Raw genomic sequence first — 19,537 nt, 5'->3', positions numbered from 1 at the left:
CATTGTGTGTGTGTGTGTGTGTGTGTGTGTGTGTGTGTGTGTGTGTCTGTGTGCGCGCCTATAAGGGTGTGCAACAATCTATGCATGAATATAATTAACATGTGCCCCAACAACGACAACACACCCGCATGCGCAGCAGTAATAACACAAACACAAGTACTAGAAAGGCACAACAGTGTGGGAGGTAAAACGCACACAACGTGGAGAAATGTGGATAATTATTCTTTTCGCAACGCTAGCCCGAACATCCTCAAACACACACCCACACACGCGCGCTAATGCACTAAAAATGAGCAGTCAGTTCATTCTGCCAAGCTTGTGCTTTCAAAGGTTCCAATTAGCAGCTTATCACAAGTGCTGCCGAGCTTCTAAGGAAGCGGGAGGATTTTAGTTAGGGTTCAGCACCGATTCGCAAGTAAAAGTCAGCTCGGCTCTTATGTGATAGTCTGGGCAGGCCTCAGGACGATACGCCTTAATTGGGCGACATGGTGAGACGACTTCAAACGCTCGATTTACCGTCCATGTCGTGGACTACACCTTGCGGGATCACGTTTTGGATTATGTGGTTAAATTGGTCGCGACAGCTTCTTAAAATAAACTGCCACAGACCGAAAATATACGGTAGTTCCAAAAATGTTTTTAAAAAAATTGATGTAAAGGCCTGATGGATTCACTCCACTAATTCCGGGGCTTGGTCAGGTGGAAATACAATCTGGCCTTCTTATTCCTTTGTCATGTGGAACCAGAGGCGGTGGAAGAGGAGAGCAGATATAAGCCACTCTTGATTATTTGGAGGTCTTTTGGTCGCCTTCTTTTTGGGAAGTATCCCTTGAACGCAAGTTGTTCCACTGCCTCTGTGTACAAGTGAGGTAAGGAGACCTCTGCAAAATATTTGAGGCATGGCAGCACATACATTGGGTTAAAAGTTTCTGACAAGTGGGCAAATCACTGCCTGAAAAATAATGGGCAAATGACTACACTCATGTTATCTTCTTAAATGGAATTACATTTGCGAGGCGCTGTTTTCGAAAAACGCTCACCAGAATGGTCGGAAAAGTCGCGAATCAATCGCTAAATTAGGGAAACAGCCTGTGCCACTGTAAACTAGCTCCCATCTGTTCACAGCCATGTTGCCCTTTCAGTAAAAGAGGTGACAATTAGGTACATTATGTATGATTGCCATTGAGATGATAAACACCACCCCAGGAAAAAAAAACATGCCTGTCAAGGGCTTCCTTGTTTTAAAATCTATAAAATGTTTGAGAACCCCTGGGAGGAAGGCAGGTTAACACGGGCAGCATTACATACTACACTGAACTCTCACTATCACGCGGCTCGCCATTCACGGCGAAGCTGTTTCACTGATTTTTTTTTTTTTTTAAACAGTGCATTGTGTTCTGCATCCTGATTGGCTTGACGACCAATGTCAACAGTCACCGCGCCTCATCTCTGAACAGCATGCCAAATTTATGTTTGCAACAAAAACAGGTTTTGATCTTTGGTTTCATTCTATCGTACAGTATTGTATTGTGTTGTAATTGTAAAAAATAACGCTGACGGCAACTGTCGTGATTCTAAACTCATAGTAACATTAACATCATGTACCTTTCTACATGATGGTAAAATGACAACATCTGTTATTTGCTCAAGATCCCACATTTATTTCGGTTATTGTGCCCCCAAGAAAGGCTGTTGAACATTGGTCGACTAATCAAGTCTTTCTAAACTAGGGAGAAAACCAAAGGAGTAGTTATACTGACGATGTCACGGGTTTCGCCTATCGCGGGTTCGTTTTGGAACGTAACCCACGCAAAAAATGGGGGGTTCACTGTACCTGTACTGTACCTGCCTTGCAGCCGTAGCAGAGAAAAACAGAAGCAGCAGTGCAAACCGGAACTGACAGTCGGCACTGCGACTGCCGCATTAGCGCCTGATGTTTCCCCCGCACTTTTACATGTGTGCTGTCGCCTCACTCTTCGCCACCGCAGCTCTTACCCGTTGGAAGCATTCAGGTTTATGCAAAAAGAAAGGGGCTTTGATGCCCACAGTCAGAGAATAGAGGGGTTTGACAAGAACAGGTTTGTGCTTTCAGGATCTGTATCGCCCATGAATTGGATATCTGCTCATGCCTAAATCAGATTTTCTTGACAAGCTGTGACTTTGTGTTGCTCTGAAAAGAAAACAAAACAAAAATAAAACAGCACATTGGAAGCCCAAAGCATTGTTTCGGCTGGATTTATACAGTAAGGTTCAATTAAGATTTTTTTTTTTTTTTTTTTTTGCGGGGAGGGGTAGAACTATTTTAGAAATAATCTACAGTAAAGCACACATTTAGGTCAAAAATTACAAATTGTCAGTAAGTGACACCCCTGACTTACTATTATTATTACAGTCATACCTCGGTTTTTGACCATAAGCCGTTCCAGAAAGCTGTTCGAAAACCGATTTGTTCGAAAACCGAAACCACACTCTTTAAAAAAAAAAAAATCTTAATTGAACACGTCTGCTCACAATGGAACGCTACACGAGGAAGCGTCACTTCATCGTGTAAGGAAGGCGAGAGGAGTCAAGTGGCGCATTCAAGTGCGCTCAGTTTGGTCGAGAACCGATTTGGTCGAGAACAGAGACGTTCGAAGACCGAGGTTTGACTGTATTTTTATTTTATTATTTTTTTAATAATTTCCGAGAATAAAAATCAACTAAGGTGTTCTGATGACAGATTTATGCTGCTGATTCTGATATTGATCATCCATGACTGATATCTGCTAATATCAAATCCGGTAATGAACAATTACATTTGATAATTGACAAATATGTTGATTATTTTTTTTTCAATAAATTGATGAATCGGATTAAACAAAAAAGTTTTAATTTCCATTGTATTTTTGTTCCACCTCCTGAAAGACGTGCCATCGAGCTCTTGGTGGCAGCATGCGACGATCAGGCGCCGTTTGTCCAACGACATATGCTGATCACATACATTTCCACGGTAATTGGCGGATCATGAAGTTCAACTTTAAAAATACCTAAAACGAGGACACGAGAACACTTTGAGATGAATTCGTCAATGCATCTTCAGACTCTCCCTCTGAAAGTAAATGGTTTACAGAATATTGATTTGTGGGAAATAAGAGATTGTTTTTTACTGTATTCCTCCAGGGTGTAAATACAGCCATGTGGTGTACAAACACACTCTAGCCCTTTGAGGTTGCTCTGAAGACAGTCGCCTGATCTCCTTGCTCCATTACGGGGGGACAAATGTCACCTTGGCATGTTGCCTTTGTGCGTCTGAGCCAGGCTGACAGTAATGAGACCGCGCGAGCCGACCGAAAGCGCCGAGATGGCGTATAGTTGTGCGATGCACGTCCTCGGCGCTCATCTGTCTGCATCGACTGGCTTCGTCTTTAAGCCTACCCCCTTGACCGCCGGGCCGAATCTTGGTGGGGGTCGGCCTCTGGCATTCTGGAGGAAATGTCACAGCCTGAAACTTTTCCCGTCTCCCGACGGAGACTGGAATGGGGATTTTAAGACTGATTCAAACATACAGTACAAGGTAAATTCTACTCTTCACAATAAGTGAAGCACACGAAATCTGTTTTGGCTGTTTTTTTTTTCTCCCCTGAGTTTATTTCCGAATTCATTTCCAGAAATCTGTGGGATAAGGTCAGTTTGTTACACAGTTCAGATTCGGAACCCGAAATGTCCTTTTTTTCAGTATCCTTTTTTGTTAGATTGACCCGTCGCAGGTTCTCAACTGTAACAGTTGATCATTGACGACAGGCAAGAAAGTATAGCAAGAAATGAAGTAGATATGTGGCTCTCAAACTTTTTGCTGCCTTTTTTTTTTTTTTTGTTGAGGAGCAATTTTGCTAATGAATGTCTTCATTTTGGGAGCCATTTTGTAATTTAGCAGGTTAATCCTGGGCGCAAGGGTTTTATTAGACCAGAAAAATAAGACAAATTGGTGATTTAATGTCGGGCGGCATCCATCGGATATTTCCGAGTAACGTACTGAAAAAAAAATCGATAGAATAAATGGGAATTCAGATAAATTCTAATTTTACTGAATGCAGTCATTTAATAATGACCTACCAAATGGTTTTCTTTATTATATTATCAACTGTTTATTTTTCTTATATTTATTTTTTGCATTTATTGTCTGGAAACATTTTCAGTGGGTGAATTAAAAAAAAAAATGACCATAAATAATCCTGAAGGAGGACTTTAAGGACTTTATCCATATGAGGAAATGAGAAATTCAGGAGAAGTGAAGAAGGCAGCGAGTCTGCCCGCTTTACCACTGTAATTTGAGAACCACTGAAGAAGATACACACCAAAGTGAAATAAACGACATGCAGTTTACAGTTTTTTTTTTTTGTTGAGCGCAGATGGTGGGACACCATGTTTACACTTGTTCAGGTTTTGCGTCTTTTTCAGGTTTTGCATCAGACATTGCAGTCAACATTTGACTGTGGGTTTCCTTTCTAGGAATTATGTCACTGACTTAAATTTGTCTCTCCATTTGTCCCCACTTCTCTGTGAAAGTCCTTGTTGATACTGCAGCAGAATAAATTCAATCTTTGGCTAATTTATACGTGTTTCCGAACTCTAGATGATAGCGATGCTTCTTTCAGTTCATTTCGCAATGGCCTTTTCGTCATGGAAGATGTTGCTTCAGAGAACTTTGGATGAAGACGATACTTGCGAACTGATCCAAGTGAGGTGGTTTAATACGGGTCTTTTTACATCTCATACCTGCCTGAAAGTTTGTGTTAATGTTTGTGTTGAAGGATTGGGGGGGGGGGGGAGAAAAAGGGAACAAAAATAACATGATCAAAAAAGCTTTTCACGGAGAACACCGCTGCATGCTCTCTGTCTCTGCTCAATTTTTCAGACTTTTGTGTCGCACAGATCTGCCACTCTTTGTCACGCTCTCAACTCAGCGATTCATTTTCGGGCCTTTGTGAAGCATACCGCCGTACCATTATCCCACTGCGCTTCTTTTTCAGTTTACCAGAGCGAGTGAACGAAAAGGTAGAGAAGCGCCTCGTAAGATGGTGGCCTGCAGTAGGTTAAAGACGTCATTTTGGTTCTGTACTGGTACAATTTTTAAAAAGGGGTGATTGGATATATTGATACGTACGTCTTTAGATGCATGGACACACATTTTGCTGAAAACTTGCAGTGGGATGCAGGGCCATCCTCCCCAGGAGGCGTGGACCTGTACAGGCTTGGCCCAATGATATGTGACCCTGTCCTTCTGCTGAGGGAAGCAGCAGACTGTGAAACAAGATTTTCAAAAACTTGGCCATGGCCCACAAAGCAGAGTTACTTTGAGGTCATCGGGGGCAGGAGAGAAACTTTTTTTGAAAAATGTATTAGCTTCAATCACGATTTCGCCCCAGCTGACAATGCCGTTGTCGCGTCCTTATTAATGCAGTGAAATACAACATCCATTTCCGCCCACCCTAAAATGTCTGACACAGATTGAGAGGAATAATAAAATTCATTTCAGAGACTTGGTCATCCTCCGCCCCTCCGACGTGATTCTATGTGTAACATTGTCTAGTCACGTGAAGGTGGTGCATTTCCTATAAATAGCCGGGCTCTTTGATTTGTGTACAGTATGCTGCTCGCACATTGATTTGACATTTTACATGTTCACTCAGCACACCATGAGTGAAACTCCCTTTGATAGCTATCACAATTGAAGCTTCAATGTGTGGTACCGGCAGCCAACCAGAAAAGACAAAAAAAAAAAAAAAAAAAAATCCTGTTCATTTTTTCAAGTTTTTCAGTTATTCCACAAAAGCAGTTTTGTAAACGTCAAATGAAGTTTCAGTTAGTTAATCATTTTTAACAACACTATATTACGTAAAAATCTGTAAAACTACATTCCCTAAAAAGTACTACTATAAACCACAAATTGCTGAGACAGACAATGCACCCAAAAAACAAAAACAAAAACAAAACAAAAAAAAAATTAGCAATACAGTTGGAGACAGACACAATTGGTGAATGGATGAAAAGAGATTACATTTTGACACCTTCAGCCCCCCTACTGGGCCAATCATCTCACTCACCATTATTCACTCAGCCAAATCTTTGCCGATGTCACATCTGTTGGGAAGGACATGGTGGCCCATCCACCAGCCATTCAAATAAACAATCTGTCCCACTTAGAGTAACACTGCCTTCACCAGTAAATGGTTTCAAAATTAGTCTTCATGCATTTCTGAGCCCACTGCAAGCAATTTTTGAGATTATTGCGGGTTATTGAAATCCAGCTTTATGCATGACTGCAAAATGGCTTGGTCGCCCAGGGAAAAAAAACCCTAGCAGAAAAATGGTAATAACAAGGAGAATGGAGCTGTGATATTCCCGGCAGACATAATCTCCTAAAACCATTACAGGGGAACAACATAGGATAGGTGCAGTAGCTACAGGGGGAGGATTACGGGCCGGCGGGCACGTGCATGCACGCAAGCACAAACTACAGCTAGGGTCATACAGTATGTTTGTGTGTAAACACAAAGTGCTTACAGAGATACTGGAACAACCATTGCAAAGCCAGATTTTACACGCTGGATGGAATATCTTGTGTGGGTTCGAGAACGAGAGAGGCAGCGAGAGAGAGAGAGAGGGGGGGGGGGATACAGCACATCTGTCTGGTGCTGCTGCACTCTGAATCTATTTGTGGAAACTCATTATATTTTCAGATACCATACATGCACCCTATTGAGACGGGAGTAAATAAACACTTGGCTTGCATCGAAATCTTAAAATAGAGTGGATTACTTGCATTGTGCTCATCTTGCCAAATAATTTTGTGAAAAATACAAATATAATCGATCCAATCATTTTCTGCACCGTCTATCCTCATTCGTTATTTATGTAATACATTTATATTCATTCATGTATTTTCATATTAATATGATCTTCGCCCTGTTATGACAGCCATGTCCTCTCAATCTTGTGTTGACTGGTGAAACTGGTGCTGAGGGTCTAATTTTTTCTTCACTTTCCAGGAAGTGCTCCTGCAGACAAAAACTTGCGAAGATGGGTACAATTTCGGGCATGTTGAGAAACCCAAACAGACCATTTATGCTTGGGACCTAAAAATAGCACATCACGATGAATTTATAGAAGGTGTTTTAGCAGGTAAAGTTAGTGGTAACTTTATGATGTAAATTGTTCTTTTTGTTTCCCCTCACTGCACTGTCATCCACGAACAACACTTTTGTTGGAACTCCACGGTGAATAATCAAATAATAATTGCCTCAAGTAATACGCCACGCTTCGAGTCAGCCAAAGATTTCAATATGAGTAACACGGACGGGTAAGCAATGGAAAGTGACTGCCTCGAAGTTAAAAAATGAATACCTGCTCAAAAAACTATCGACTTGTTGGCGGCTTCGTAAAGGTCAATGAACTCCAGGTGCGGTGCAGTGTATCGACTCTCATTATAAAAAAAACTAGCAGACTCCAGGACAGTAACAACAGTCAACAATGCACAAGGGTTACTAACGAACATAAGGAATCCAAAACTGACACAGCCTGCGATTCAAAAGGCCTCACTAATGTAAAATGAAACACCATGTAATCAATGTTATTTGTTGTCCGTCTAAACTTGCTCCCTGCAAGCTGCTGCACCCCCAAAACGTTTGCGGTGGGTTTGCTGACATGATATGGACATCACCATGGTCCCTCACCTTTTGTTGCTTTTCCGTAATATGGGCTCGCATCAGATATTTGTGTGAAACACTCACCTACGGACAGTCACTGCTAATTGGAAGCAGCACGACAAAAGCCCATGTGTTTCACAGCATTTGGACCTAACTCTAAACTATGTGGAACTGCTCGTCAAACCACCATCCACTCCTGATTTACAAAAAGCAATCCCACAACCCATGAAGTTAATGGCTAGAATTAATCTCCATAGAGTATGAAAAAAAACAAAAAGGCAAACCACAGGATTAGCTAAATGTGGCTCAAGATTTAGCCACACAGATGCACACGATGTTGTGGCTAACTGGACTCAAGTGTGGCTCCAAGATATTGATGCTGTTTAGCCATGTTGGATGAGTGGTTTCATGGCCCAGTGCCAATCCAGCCAGTTGTTTTCTTCATCTGTCAGTTTGGTATCAACACTAGAGCCTTCCTATTGTTTGGTGCCACCTAAAGTTCTGACAATTAAATTGTCAATAAGAACACAACCGCCCTGAAAGCATCTCTGATATTCGCCGGCAGCTGGACTTGACACACAGGTTCCCCACTAATCACTCACTTATGTTTTTGACTCATTTCCCAAATTAAACGGAATACAAAAGGGAACATGGCAGAAACCGAAGACGGAAACAAACAAAAGCTACAAGTAAATTTTATGAATACAGAGATTCCTTCTTCTGGGCTGTGGTACTTTCTAAAACAAACTAAGTGATGCAAAAACACAATCTGTGCCAAAGCACATTAAATATAAACCACAAACCTTTGCTGGAAGGCTCGCAGCCAGCGACAAAAAAAAAGAGCAAAGACTTATCGACTTCCATTAATTCCTAAAACAGATTAGAAATGAATTAAAACGTGCGCAGGTTAAACTGTGACCGCCCTCGGTCTAAAAACCATGCGCCGCAAAACGATACCCGCGGTGCATATGGCACCGCTAAATCCTCCGTGATTACCTAAAACATGGGGATTAGTTTCCAGAGTGTTGAAAAACCCCCACTAAGTATGAGTGACAGCGTCGCAGTTTGCTGGCTGAGAGACAGGACAGCAGAACCAACGCAAAGTGATTTCTCCATTCAATGGTGGAGAAAATGGCAAATTTACTTCACGCTTTGTAAAACTCGAACATTACAAATAAATAAATAAATAAATCAATCTATTTTCCAGACATGTATTTGCCTGCTATTTTGCTGTTCAAAAATGGATACGCTCCGCTTTAATGCAGTTCCAGCCAGAATTCTGTGAAAAGTATAAAATACCAATCTCATGAAAACTGATATTGATTGATATCAGCAGCCAACAGACAAAACAATAACAAAGAAAAAGCACCACTCACATGTATGGTTAAATAATACATGTACATGTTCTGGGAGAAATGTATTATTTTAGACATGAATGTTCTGTTTTGGTTAAGCCTACTGGAGTAAGACTGAGTAATGCTTAAAAAGTTTTACAAACAATTATTCTGTTGAAAATATGCTAATATCTTCTTGATGAGTTTGTGATGAGTCAGTCCGCCAGTTTTGACGCATGTAGAATATTTGGACTCGGATGCAATCGTCTAAATTAGCTCGCATTCAATTGACAAGGCACCATAGCAATTAGCCCAAGGCTATTGTGTTTTTTTTTCTCCCTTCCCTGAACAGAGGAGCCGAGAAGCTTCTGTGGTTCAGTTGTACAATTGCAATGAGTCATCGCTTTTGTCATATTCGATTTTCATGCTGCGATATGCAACAAAATACAAAATAAATGGTTTTCTCATCTTGGTGCGCTTCCTTCTGCCTCCACATATCTTTTTTTCGAGCAGCACGGAGTTAAATAAGGTAGACAAAATATGAGTTTATTAGTCTCTGTATTTAACCAAATGTATTCGTTCCCACATGGAATATATTGGCTAAAGGGCAACAAGTGCAACCGCCTGGGAAGTGAGAAACACACCATATGGCAACTCTGGAAACAAACAGTTGAGCTCAGTCTCTGGCTAGGGCACCGCATGATTACGGTAGTGACATATTATTTCATTTAAAAAAAAAAAAAAAATTGATTAATTATAAACTGTGACTGTTGCACGTTGAAAAAAAAGGTCAAACTATTGATGTTCCAGTTTGTACTCTTTATACGTGTTGAGGTAAACAGAAAGCAAGACTGACAATTTATGAGCAGACTCCCGTAGTTCACCGAATGTTCAGCCCAACACACAAACCACAAAATATGCACGTTTTAAATCCGGCAGCGATTAAGCAGCAAAGCCTGCTTGTTTCCAACAAGGGTACAAGGTCAACCTGCCATTTGAATGCCATTTGAATGCCATTTTACACAAGCACCAATGTCACTAATATACATTTAACCAGCTCGCGAATCACTCAGAGTGAACTCATCTGATAACATTGACATCTTGTCTGAAACTTACCGGCGGTTAAGTCTTTGTTGAGGTCGATGAAGGCGTTAGCGTGAGGGATGCGCATGTTGACTGGCGAACTCAGTGCGCTCTGACACACCGGATCTCTAAAAAAAAAAAAAAAAAGAGGCCAGTGTTTACATTTTTTTAATTATACATCATTCAACATCCCTAGAAAATCACAACGTTCCATCACTATCACATGAACTACTTTTGGAACAGGCCCGTGGGCTGCTCATGTGGTCCTTGGGGTCCAGCTGGTGCCTGCGGGCCCCGCGTTGGTGACCTCAAGGATGTCTTCCTCTGACCGGTGCTCACTCGGGCAAACTGGATAATTTACCGCAGCAGTCCTGATGATCTCTCGCACCACGGTGGGGAGCAACTGATCTAGATTGGCGATGTCAACTCGCTCAGCTTTCCCACCGACGCTCTCTTGTGTGGGTCGAGCAAGGTGTCAAAGTAACGATTATTATGAGTCACCATGAAAAGGTGAAATGTTTTCTTCTGTATACACTTACTGAAAATGTTTAAAATGTGACTTAAGTGGTAATTTGCACATTTGAAAAAAAAAAGATTTTGTTTCTCCAACATTCCAGTCATTATTACCGGTCATTGGAATACCCTCATTAAGATGATGTAAACATATATCACCTATTGGTCAGAGAGCAAAATTCTGTGGTCGACGGGTCTGTGACTCCAAATATATCCGGTATCATGTCACCGTTGAAACTGCAACAAAATATCACTTTGTCAGCATAAAAAAACATGGTATTTGAGATTGAATAGGAATAATGTGAGCGGAAACACAATTTAATGTCATTCATACTTACTCCATCACCAGAGGTTGATCCCTGAAGGTTTTATTCAGTTTGAGCCAACCAGTCATGTCTGCAGAGGCAAACACACGTTTATCTTATTCCTCAGAAAAACGTAGGGGCCTCTTCCTCGACCCAAGACCTTTGCATACACATACCTAATGTCTGGTTGTCCCCCCAAAAGATGAAAACCGAGGACGCCATCAGATTGATCTGAGCCGTGAGGAGAACGTCCATCTGGGAATCTCCATCATAGTCACCAGGCACCACACTGGTGAGGATCGTGTCACTGTACATATATTAAAAGAAATTAGTATGGAAATGTGACTTTTTTTTAAACGACAAATAACATCTCTAGTGCCTATCCACCAATCCAATTAAACATTAACAACCACTTTTATGAACTTCCTCTTTCCAAAAGTTCCATTAGTGAGCCCGTCTACATTTTGGGGCGAAGTGCAATGTCACATTTTGGCTAATTAACACAATCCCACACTGAGTTTCTCCACCCACAACTTCACAGCTCGGCTGTCTGATGATTCCAAGCAACAGAGTCCAACTGCCAACTCGACAACAGCATGTCACATCAAACCCAAAGTTAGGAGAGCGGAAGCATTTTATCCACAGATAACTGTGCTCTTTTTGTAATGCCCCATGGCACCCAAATGCTTTGCTCCTTCTAAGGCTCCATGATAAGAGAGGAGTAGCCGGTTGTGGCCACGAGCTGATAGCTGGCTGGTTGGATGGGACTTAGCAGTGTGATGAAAGATTTCTGCGGAGATCTGACAGACAAGCGAGGCTCCTTGGAAAAGGCAGGATGGTTAACTTCACCGTGGCTGTGGTGGATGGTACCAGCTGATCAGTTGATAACCGGTCGCTGCTCCATGTGAGCCACGGTCAGTGCCCACCTAAAGATGAATGCATGCTAATATGCATTTTACAAATGGGAGTACCTATATATATCGCTGTGTCAAATGGTTCACAGGAAAGCAGGAACTAGTATTTTTAAAAATTGCGGAACGTGCAAGTGTCCTCTTATTTCCAGTTCATTTTTTCATAAATCAGATCATATCTTATGTTTAAAGTGTGAAGCTGTAAAACTAATTTGTGTTTTTGTATCATAGTCTGGGGGTATTTGGGCTTTAAACCCTGTCCATTCCCAGGTCTCAGGGTCCAGGACCTGGCGCGAATCACGAGAGTTCACTGTTATACAAATGGAATCTTTCCTGGTTACAATGAAAGTGAGACAACATAACGAGAGCGTCAATGAAAGCACACTCACCTTGGCAAGATTCCTTTTGATATGTGCACCTTGGGCTTGAAGTAAGGTGCTTTGGAGTCTGCTAAAAAGATTACCAGCTCGGACTCTACAGTAAAACAGAGTAAAAGATAAGTAAATGAAAATGCAAACGTATGAAACATAATATTTCTTGAGAGCGTGCCATTATGACAGCGAGTGAACCTACGTTCCCTGATGATGAAGATGTCTGTCTGCTTGTCGGCGTTAAAGTCTCCGAACGCCGCCACCGTACCGTTGTTTCCGGCGCCGAACAGGTCGGTCGTTACATCCTGGAGGGCAAGCGTGTGTTGCCAGGCTACAAATTGGAACAAAAAACCCAAAACATTCCAGTTTGAAGGGTACATCTTGCAAGTAACAGTGTGCCGTCTGACAACAACGGCGATCGTTATTCGTCACGCCGCTTTACGGCAGGAAGGAAATAGTAGCGTTTTTGCATTTAACAAGGCATGCCATGGAGAAAAGGGTGCGATATATTAGTTTGTGATTTTATTTCTTGTAGTAAATAACTGAAATATATGTATTAAGTCGCTGTAATGAGGTAAAACTGTGCTGTATTTTCACTTCCGTGTTTACGCTAGTGTCGTGCTTGGATTATTGACAGTTGACAGCAGCAGCAAAGAAACGGTATTAGTGTCAGCCAAACCGGATGTACTAGATTTAGTTTCAAAATATATATTAAAATCATTAATCGTAATTCAATTTTATTGGAAATCACAAGTAAAATCCATACCAAATAGTATAATTTACACTTAATAATTTTAATTAACGGTTATTTTGATTTAACAAGCTTATATTTCTGGGGACGGGGGTGAGAGCTACTTATTTTGAAAGTGCATACTAGAAGTTTTTTTATATACACTTTCAAACTTGAGTTCTTTTGCAACCATGGCGAGTTTGGCTGATGTCGGTTGGAAACTGCTGGAATTTAAAGCCCGGTCGAAAAGATCAGGTCAGATTTACCCTTTTAACCTCGTTTTTTAATTTCGAGTTTCCACTTTCTTTTCTGTGTCTGCGTGCCGGTGACTTGTATTAACTCGGGGGCGGTTGAGTTTAGAGTGGATACGCTGACTGGCCCCAAACGTCAAAAGGTCAGAGGTTTAAAATGTGCAGCATTTGGGGAGGGCTATTTTGAGACTCTGTCATTGCAGCCATAGCTAAATGTGCCTGGCTTCAAATACGTCTTCGGTGCATGTTGATGCATCTTGAGGAACAGGGAGATTTTGCAACAAAACCACCAACAGGCAGACACATACTACTCCAGGTGACTGTCACCCTGTTGTAGGAACAAACACCAGTTAGCACCAATTCCCCTTGAATTGAAATATGATGAGGGTAGTCGCCATGCACGTTGTTGCTTCTTGAGGAACAGGAAGATTTTGCAATGAAAGTCATAAATAGCAAAATGCTACAGACTTTGTCAAGCCACTGTTGCACCTGCTTTCTGTACAAGAGACAAGAACAATAAATAAACATATAAGTGATTTAATATACAGCAACAGTCTGCCAAACATGTTAATTTTTCACTCAATTTTCCCTAAATGTGCTAATATTCCATCTGCTGGGTTGAAATTGGGGTTGACAGAATATTAAGAACATGCAAGACAATCCAACAGCTCTTCAGAAAGCACATATTTCTTCACTCTTGTAATAATCGCCTCAAATGAGTCGGATTGTGATGCCATTGCAGAACTGTTACATTGTAAACCTTTGAATTAGAAGAACATTTAATGCAAATTGTTTGAAAATTACTTGATAGTGATGTGACATGTTTTTTCCCCCATCATCACTCCATGAGGATAGTTCGATAATTTGTTGCATGCATTCCTTATGATAACATCATAATCATGTAATTCAATGTTAATTCATGCATGTGTCCAAATCCTAATGTGTGCAACTAACTGCTTCCTGCTGTATAGATTTGTGATTTAGCTGAGCGAAAGACAGAGAGAGAGAAAGAGAGAGAGAGACGATTGACCTTAATTTCACCTTTTGAAAATGGCTGGGATAAAGCGGCCTCATCAGAAAGTCCAAAGACTGGGTAAGTAGCAGCAGGTTTAGAGGAATGATTCCAATCATATAATTCACGGGAGACATGGCATAGTTCAATCAAGGAACAGCAACTTTGTCATGTTGACTGAAGTACTGGGACACATTCCACCTCTGTAAGTGAAGGTAAAAGTGCAGTTCTTACAATATTATTCTACTATTAAAGGAGACATACTCTGGAATTTGAGGAGTTTATCTAGAAATCGTCAGGGCTTTGGAGCTCTTGTGTGCCCATCAGGTGTGGAAATTAATAACTAAGTTCGCGAAAGCTTTTGTCGCCTGACTACTTCCCACAAGGTGACTATGAGCGAGACATCTTGAATTTTGATGGTTGGTGATGCAATACTATGGCTAATTTGCATAATCTTGCCCCACATTAAGTATAACCCATGATTTGCCAGCCCGGCTGGTGGACATTTGCCATTTTCAAGACACAGCTGAACCGACACTCTCTGACAAACTATCATTGTTAGAGCCAAAAGGTAAGCAGAGCTGCACTGAGTTTTCAGTGTAATGCATGAAGTGTTGCCTCCATGACAGACAATTATTTTTATTGTCTTTACGGAATTTTCCTTTTTCTCCCTCCACACTGTGCACTCCACTTTGTGAGTAGGAACCACAAACATCGCTCCTGCTCTTTATCTCGTCATGGTTATAAAAGTCAGTCTTGCCTTCCAAATGTGAAGTTAACATCATGTCTCCTTTAAGAATTTACCCCAGATTGATTGATTGATTGAAATAAATGGACCAGGAGGTGTGTCCTGATACTTTTGTCCATACGGTGTTGGTACGATAATTAATGACAATGTGTTTGATGTGATGATGTGATCGAACGTTTGAGACCGTTAGAACCATTCCGCGGTGAACACCAAGGCGGTCAAGTGCAGTGAAAACGCTTTTGCAGTTGTTGTCCTTTTTCTACTACAACACAGACTGCCCTCTGTAAAGTTGACATTTAAACAAATAAATGAAAAAATCTGCTGTCATTTCTACATTGATCAGAAATAAGTAGGGAGAGGAAATTAATTAGATAATTGAAAGAGGTCCTTTTCTTTTTATTAAAGTGCAGCATCAGTTCTACTTTTTTTTAATGAAAAACAAATGATGAAAAAAAAGCATTGCTACGCTGTGTTTTCAGAGGCTGTCACCGTTCCCCCATAATTTCTTTACTTAAAATCCGAATCCAAAAATACACGTTGTTTCACCACTAATAAATGCAATAGTACCAAACTGAACTTGTCTTTAAAACGCATAAAAGTGACTGTCATAGAATGGTGAATTTCGTCACGGGATTGTAGGAGAGCAGGTCATCATGAATGATTTCATGTTGGAAAGTAAAATTTGAGTGTTGAGCTTCAAATCTACACTTTCTTTATCCTTCCCCCTTTGTCCTCATCGCCCGAAACTTTTAATATGATGGCAATTATGCTAATTTCAGCGGGAATGTGAAATGTTCACTACCTTGTGGTGTTGACACGAGGTCAGTTCTATTAAAATGCAAATCACCGGCACAGCCAGACGAGTCTGAAGATGCAGGGGTAAAAAGTCAGACTTGAGGGGATTCCCTCAGTCTTCTACCGCTCGTGGGCCACATAAAGTACTGAACCTTAGAATGTCTTACCTTACTTTTTTTCCCATTGGTAGTCAGTGGAAGTGAAAAATTGTGATTGAAAGAAATAAATAAATAATGCACTGTGGAAGACAGAATTCAATTTTCCCACAGGAAATAATGGAAAGAGCGAAAACAAATGAGAGAGTCTGGCCCATCGTAAAAGCTTTTATAACTGTGCTGGCAATCACAAAAGTAATATTCTCTTAACTGTCACGCAAGTGTAAAAATAACTAGAGTCAAGCGCTCATTCCTAACTTTGTAGTCATGTCGACAGACTCGCATCGACACGCAGCTGAGCTCTGGTACCAACCATTTGGAGAGAGGTTGGACTCTCTTCCATTCCGGAGAGAGGCGCAGTGCAGGCGCAGGCAAACTGATTGGCTCCCAACTTGTTGCTTGTATGTTGGGATTCACATCAGTGGATGAGGTCCGTTTGTACAAATTGCATTTAATAATATTAGAATATTAGCTAGCTAGATATATATTGTAGCTAGATAGATAGATAGCTAAATAGGTAGCTATAGAATCTATAATACTGCCCGTGTTTGCATTTTTAAATCATAATTTCGACGAGCAAATAACAATCCTAGCACTGGCGGACTATTGGTGTGGTCCTCACGGGCTACCTGGTGCCCGCGGGCACCACGTTGGAGACCCCTGATCTGTAGATCCTTCTCCCATGATGCAACCCTTTTATGTGGAAATGGTTGGATTAGTTTCTTGGGGGATTTGTGTTACTTTTGGGGGTTTTGGGTGACTTTTTCTATGAATAATGGTGCATCTCAATGTTATCTTTGATTTTGTGACTTTTGTGGCATTGTGGGAGACTTTAATAATACATTAGTTTTACTAATGTCACATCTAAACTGTTTTTTTGTTTTGTGTCACTTTTTTTGTATAGTAATGACTCATGTAAAGTATGATAATTTTGTGTGACTTAAGAGGTTCCAAAATTTCAAAATTAGGCAGCTTTTTAAGTTCCGTTCCAAGTCCAAGGGGAAAAAAAAATTAACCAAGGTCAAGCCTGTTGTATCTTATGGACAAAAAAAACGTGTCAGTCACGGTGGAAAAGGTAACACCTGTGTCCTCACTCAGGATCCATCTATGAGCCCCTCAAGCTGTCAATCCTCCACCGTGAGGACGAGCCCCTGTGGGAGAAGCTGGACCGCTACTACAATGCTGGTAAGTCCATTTATCTCCGATCAGCATGCGAAGCGACGCCCGCCACGTAAGTGTTGTGCAATGATAGCCAAGTGGGGGCTCCACAAAGCACATAATAGCCTCACAAAAGTAGAGCCCGACTATTGAGTTTATGAATCCATCTAACACCTTCCTATTGTTAAGCTGTGTGTGTGTGTGTGTGTGTGTGTGTGTGTGTGTGTGTGTGTGTGTGTGTGTGTGTGTGCGTGTGTGTGTGTGTGTGTGCGCGCACGTGCGTGTGTTTGAGGAGGGAGAGGGAGTGTAAACGTAAGTGTGTTTCTGGGTGCTACTGCAGGGAAAACACGTCCCAGGCAGGAGCAGCATTGATTAAAGGCAATTTCCCGGCCAAAGCGCTTTTTCCTGTCCTCGTGTTTCGTGAAACACAGTATTGGTTTTACGTGCCCAAGGGACGGGGAGGGTGGTACATGATCACCGTGCAAGTAACTTATATGAGGGCTAGTGTTGTGATTAAATCTCATCCGAATGTCTAAATTGTCTTTGAGCAGGTGGAGGTGTGTTTGGTCGGATGTTCATGTCAGTTGTTTATGAGGTTTTCTTGAAGCGAACATACAGACCGAATAGGGTTTTCGACTTGTATGATTAAATCTTCTAAGAATCCGTTTGGTCATCTGGAGTTTACTTGATTAAAATCTTGATGCCTTTTGGATTAAAGGGTGTGTATTGACTTCAGGATAGACAGAAGAAGGGCAAGTTCTGAATAAAATAAGAGGATAATTTCTTTGATTATGTTGAATTTGACGGGTCTGATATAGATATGAAGCCAATATGGTCCCTTGACATTTGTCACAAGGCCAAATATATTGTCAGAGTGCAATTTGGGCAAAGTGGTTATCCTGCCTCAACGGGCTGCTGCGCAAATGGGAAGTAAATGTGTGGAAATCGACCTGAACTTTAATTTGGACTATCTGGAAGTAACATTGGGGTTGGTTTATTTGCTTTTGCGCTTTCTGCTTTTTGCCTGATAGCTGTTACAATGTGTGCGCTTGGTGAAACGGCGGGCGGTAATTCTCGTAACTTTGAGTTCAACAGGTGATCCGATGCACGGCTAATTTAACTGTTGTGTCGGGTGTCTGTTAAAGAAGTGCCTGTCCAATTCCAGCAGGGGGAACAAAGCCACCGTCGTTATCGCCGGCAGCCAGACTCATCTGCCAATATATTCTACCTGCTCTTCTTGCTCACTGTGTCGGGGGCGTGAGGCAGGAAGACAGTGACTAATCAAACCCGTTGTACTTTTCTCCTTTTTTCCGTGTGCATGTTTTTGTTGTCCTGCTGAAACCTGTCCACAATGCCGCCACTGTGATTGACTCGCTGTGTGTAATTCCACTATAATGAAGGTGTTTTAAAGCTCATTTAGAAGCGCTCCTTCGGGTGTGTGGGGAGGGCCCTGACACCAGTTTTGCCCATGGCATCTACACGGAATTAATTAGACGTATAGTATCTGTCGTAATATATCTTGCATAAAAGTATCAAGAATCCATGGCTGAATAGCAACTGGAGGGTGATCATTTTGGTTTGAAGGAGCCTTTTTGGGTCAATTCTAGGGCAAATGCTCACTCGGGCATTCACGCAAGTGAGTCCCGAGACAGGTGATAATAATGTATTGCTTTTTTTTTTTTTTTTTTTTTTTTGCTTTTGCCTTCTAATTTGGGAGGACCACAGCGGCAGTGTTTAGATTATTATTGTTGTTGTCATTGTCAAATCAAATCAAGTCAAATATATTTATATAGCTCTTAATCACAAAAAAAAAACCCTCTCAAAAGGCTTCACATACTCACAGTTGACCAAAATGAACAACATCCGCTGATCTTAACCCCACAGGAGGGCAAGAAAAAAAATGTTGATGTTTATGAAAGCAAAATACAAATGTTCACTTGACTTGCAGCAACACTCTAAATTGTCCCGAAGTGTGAGTGTGAGCGTGGATGGTTGTTCGTCTCTGTGTGCCCTGCGATTGGCTGGCAACCGGGCCTACTGCCCGAAGGCAGCTGGGATAGGCTTCAGCACCCCACGCGAAAGCGGATCGGAAAATGGATGGATGGATGGATGGATTTTGCGTTCTTTGGCGGAGAGTCTCAGCATGATGGTCGAATTCCATCAGTTAGCCATATTGCAGTGTCACAACAACACACACATTTCAGAAATGGGCAGATAACCAAAGATTCATTTGGTTGGTTCATCTCATACTTGATGGGTAAATGAGCATTCCAACGACATCTGTTATTTGTGGACAAACATTTAAAAGTTAATTTCCCACATTATGTCCCATTTAAAATGTGGTAGCAAGGCATTGAGTCCTGCTCAGCGCGTCCCCTGAGAGCCAAAACACGATAATGTCGTCTTGATGTTCTCCCGAATGATCCGAGAGGCACACATCAACCAAATCATTATGACACTTAAATGAGCAGTGATAAGGACCCCCC

At 41.5% G+C, this 19,537-nt stretch overlaps 2 protein-coding genes across 5 annotated transcripts in view; one reads left to right on the top strand and one right to left on the bottom strand.

The window, feature by feature from the left end:
* The window catches only part of itfg1 (integrin alpha FG-GAP repeat containing 1), an 88,037-nt gene extending 75,223 nt beyond the window's left edge, over positions 1 to 12,814 (bottom strand). The window contains exons 1-6 of the mRNA XM_019876392.1: positions 12,405 to 12,814; positions 12,221 to 12,305; positions 11,097 to 11,227; positions 10,954 to 11,011; positions 10,775 to 10,852; positions 10,136 to 10,230 (exon numbers count right to left, since the gene is read on the bottom strand). Of these exons, the coding sequence (XP_019731951.1) occupies positions 10,136 to 10,230; positions 10,775 to 10,852; positions 10,954 to 11,011; positions 11,097 to 11,227; positions 12,221 to 12,305; positions 12,405 to 12,582 (625 nt within the window). The 5' untranslated portion in view covers positions 12,583 to 12,814. The remainder of the gene's footprint in view (positions 1 to 10,135; positions 10,231 to 10,774; positions 10,853 to 10,953; positions 11,012 to 11,096; positions 11,228 to 12,220; positions 12,306 to 12,404) is intronic.
* Positions 12,815 to 13,097: 283 nt separating this feature from the next.
* Positions 13,098 to 19,537, top strand: part of phkb (phosphorylase kinase, beta) — a 52,848-nt gene continuing 46,408 nt past the window's right edge. For 2 of the 4 annotated variants that reach the window (XM_019876384.1, XM_019876385.1), the window contains exons 1-2: positions 13,106 to 13,187; positions 16,992 to 17,078. In XM_019876384.1, the coding sequence (XP_019731943.1) occupies positions 13,124 to 13,187; positions 16,992 to 17,078 (151 nt within the window). In that variant the 5' untranslated portion in view covers positions 13,106 to 13,123. Of the gene's footprint in view, positions 13,188 to 13,209; positions 13,327 to 14,154; positions 14,277 to 16,991; positions 17,079 to 19,537 lie in introns of those variants that run through there. The other 2 variants (XM_019876386.1, XM_019876387.1) reach the window with 2 other exon arrangements.

The sequence above is a fragment of the Hippocampus comes genome, unplaced genomic scaffold (genome assembly GCF_001891065.2).
Source record: "Hippocampus comes isolate QL1 unplaced genomic scaffold, H_comes_QL1_v1.1 scaffold150, whole genome shotgun sequence".
Taxonomy (NCBI): Eukaryota; Metazoa; Chordata; class Actinopteri; order Syngnathiformes; family Syngnathidae; genus Hippocampus; species Hippocampus comes.
This window is presented reverse-complemented; position numbering and strand designations above follow the sequence as displayed.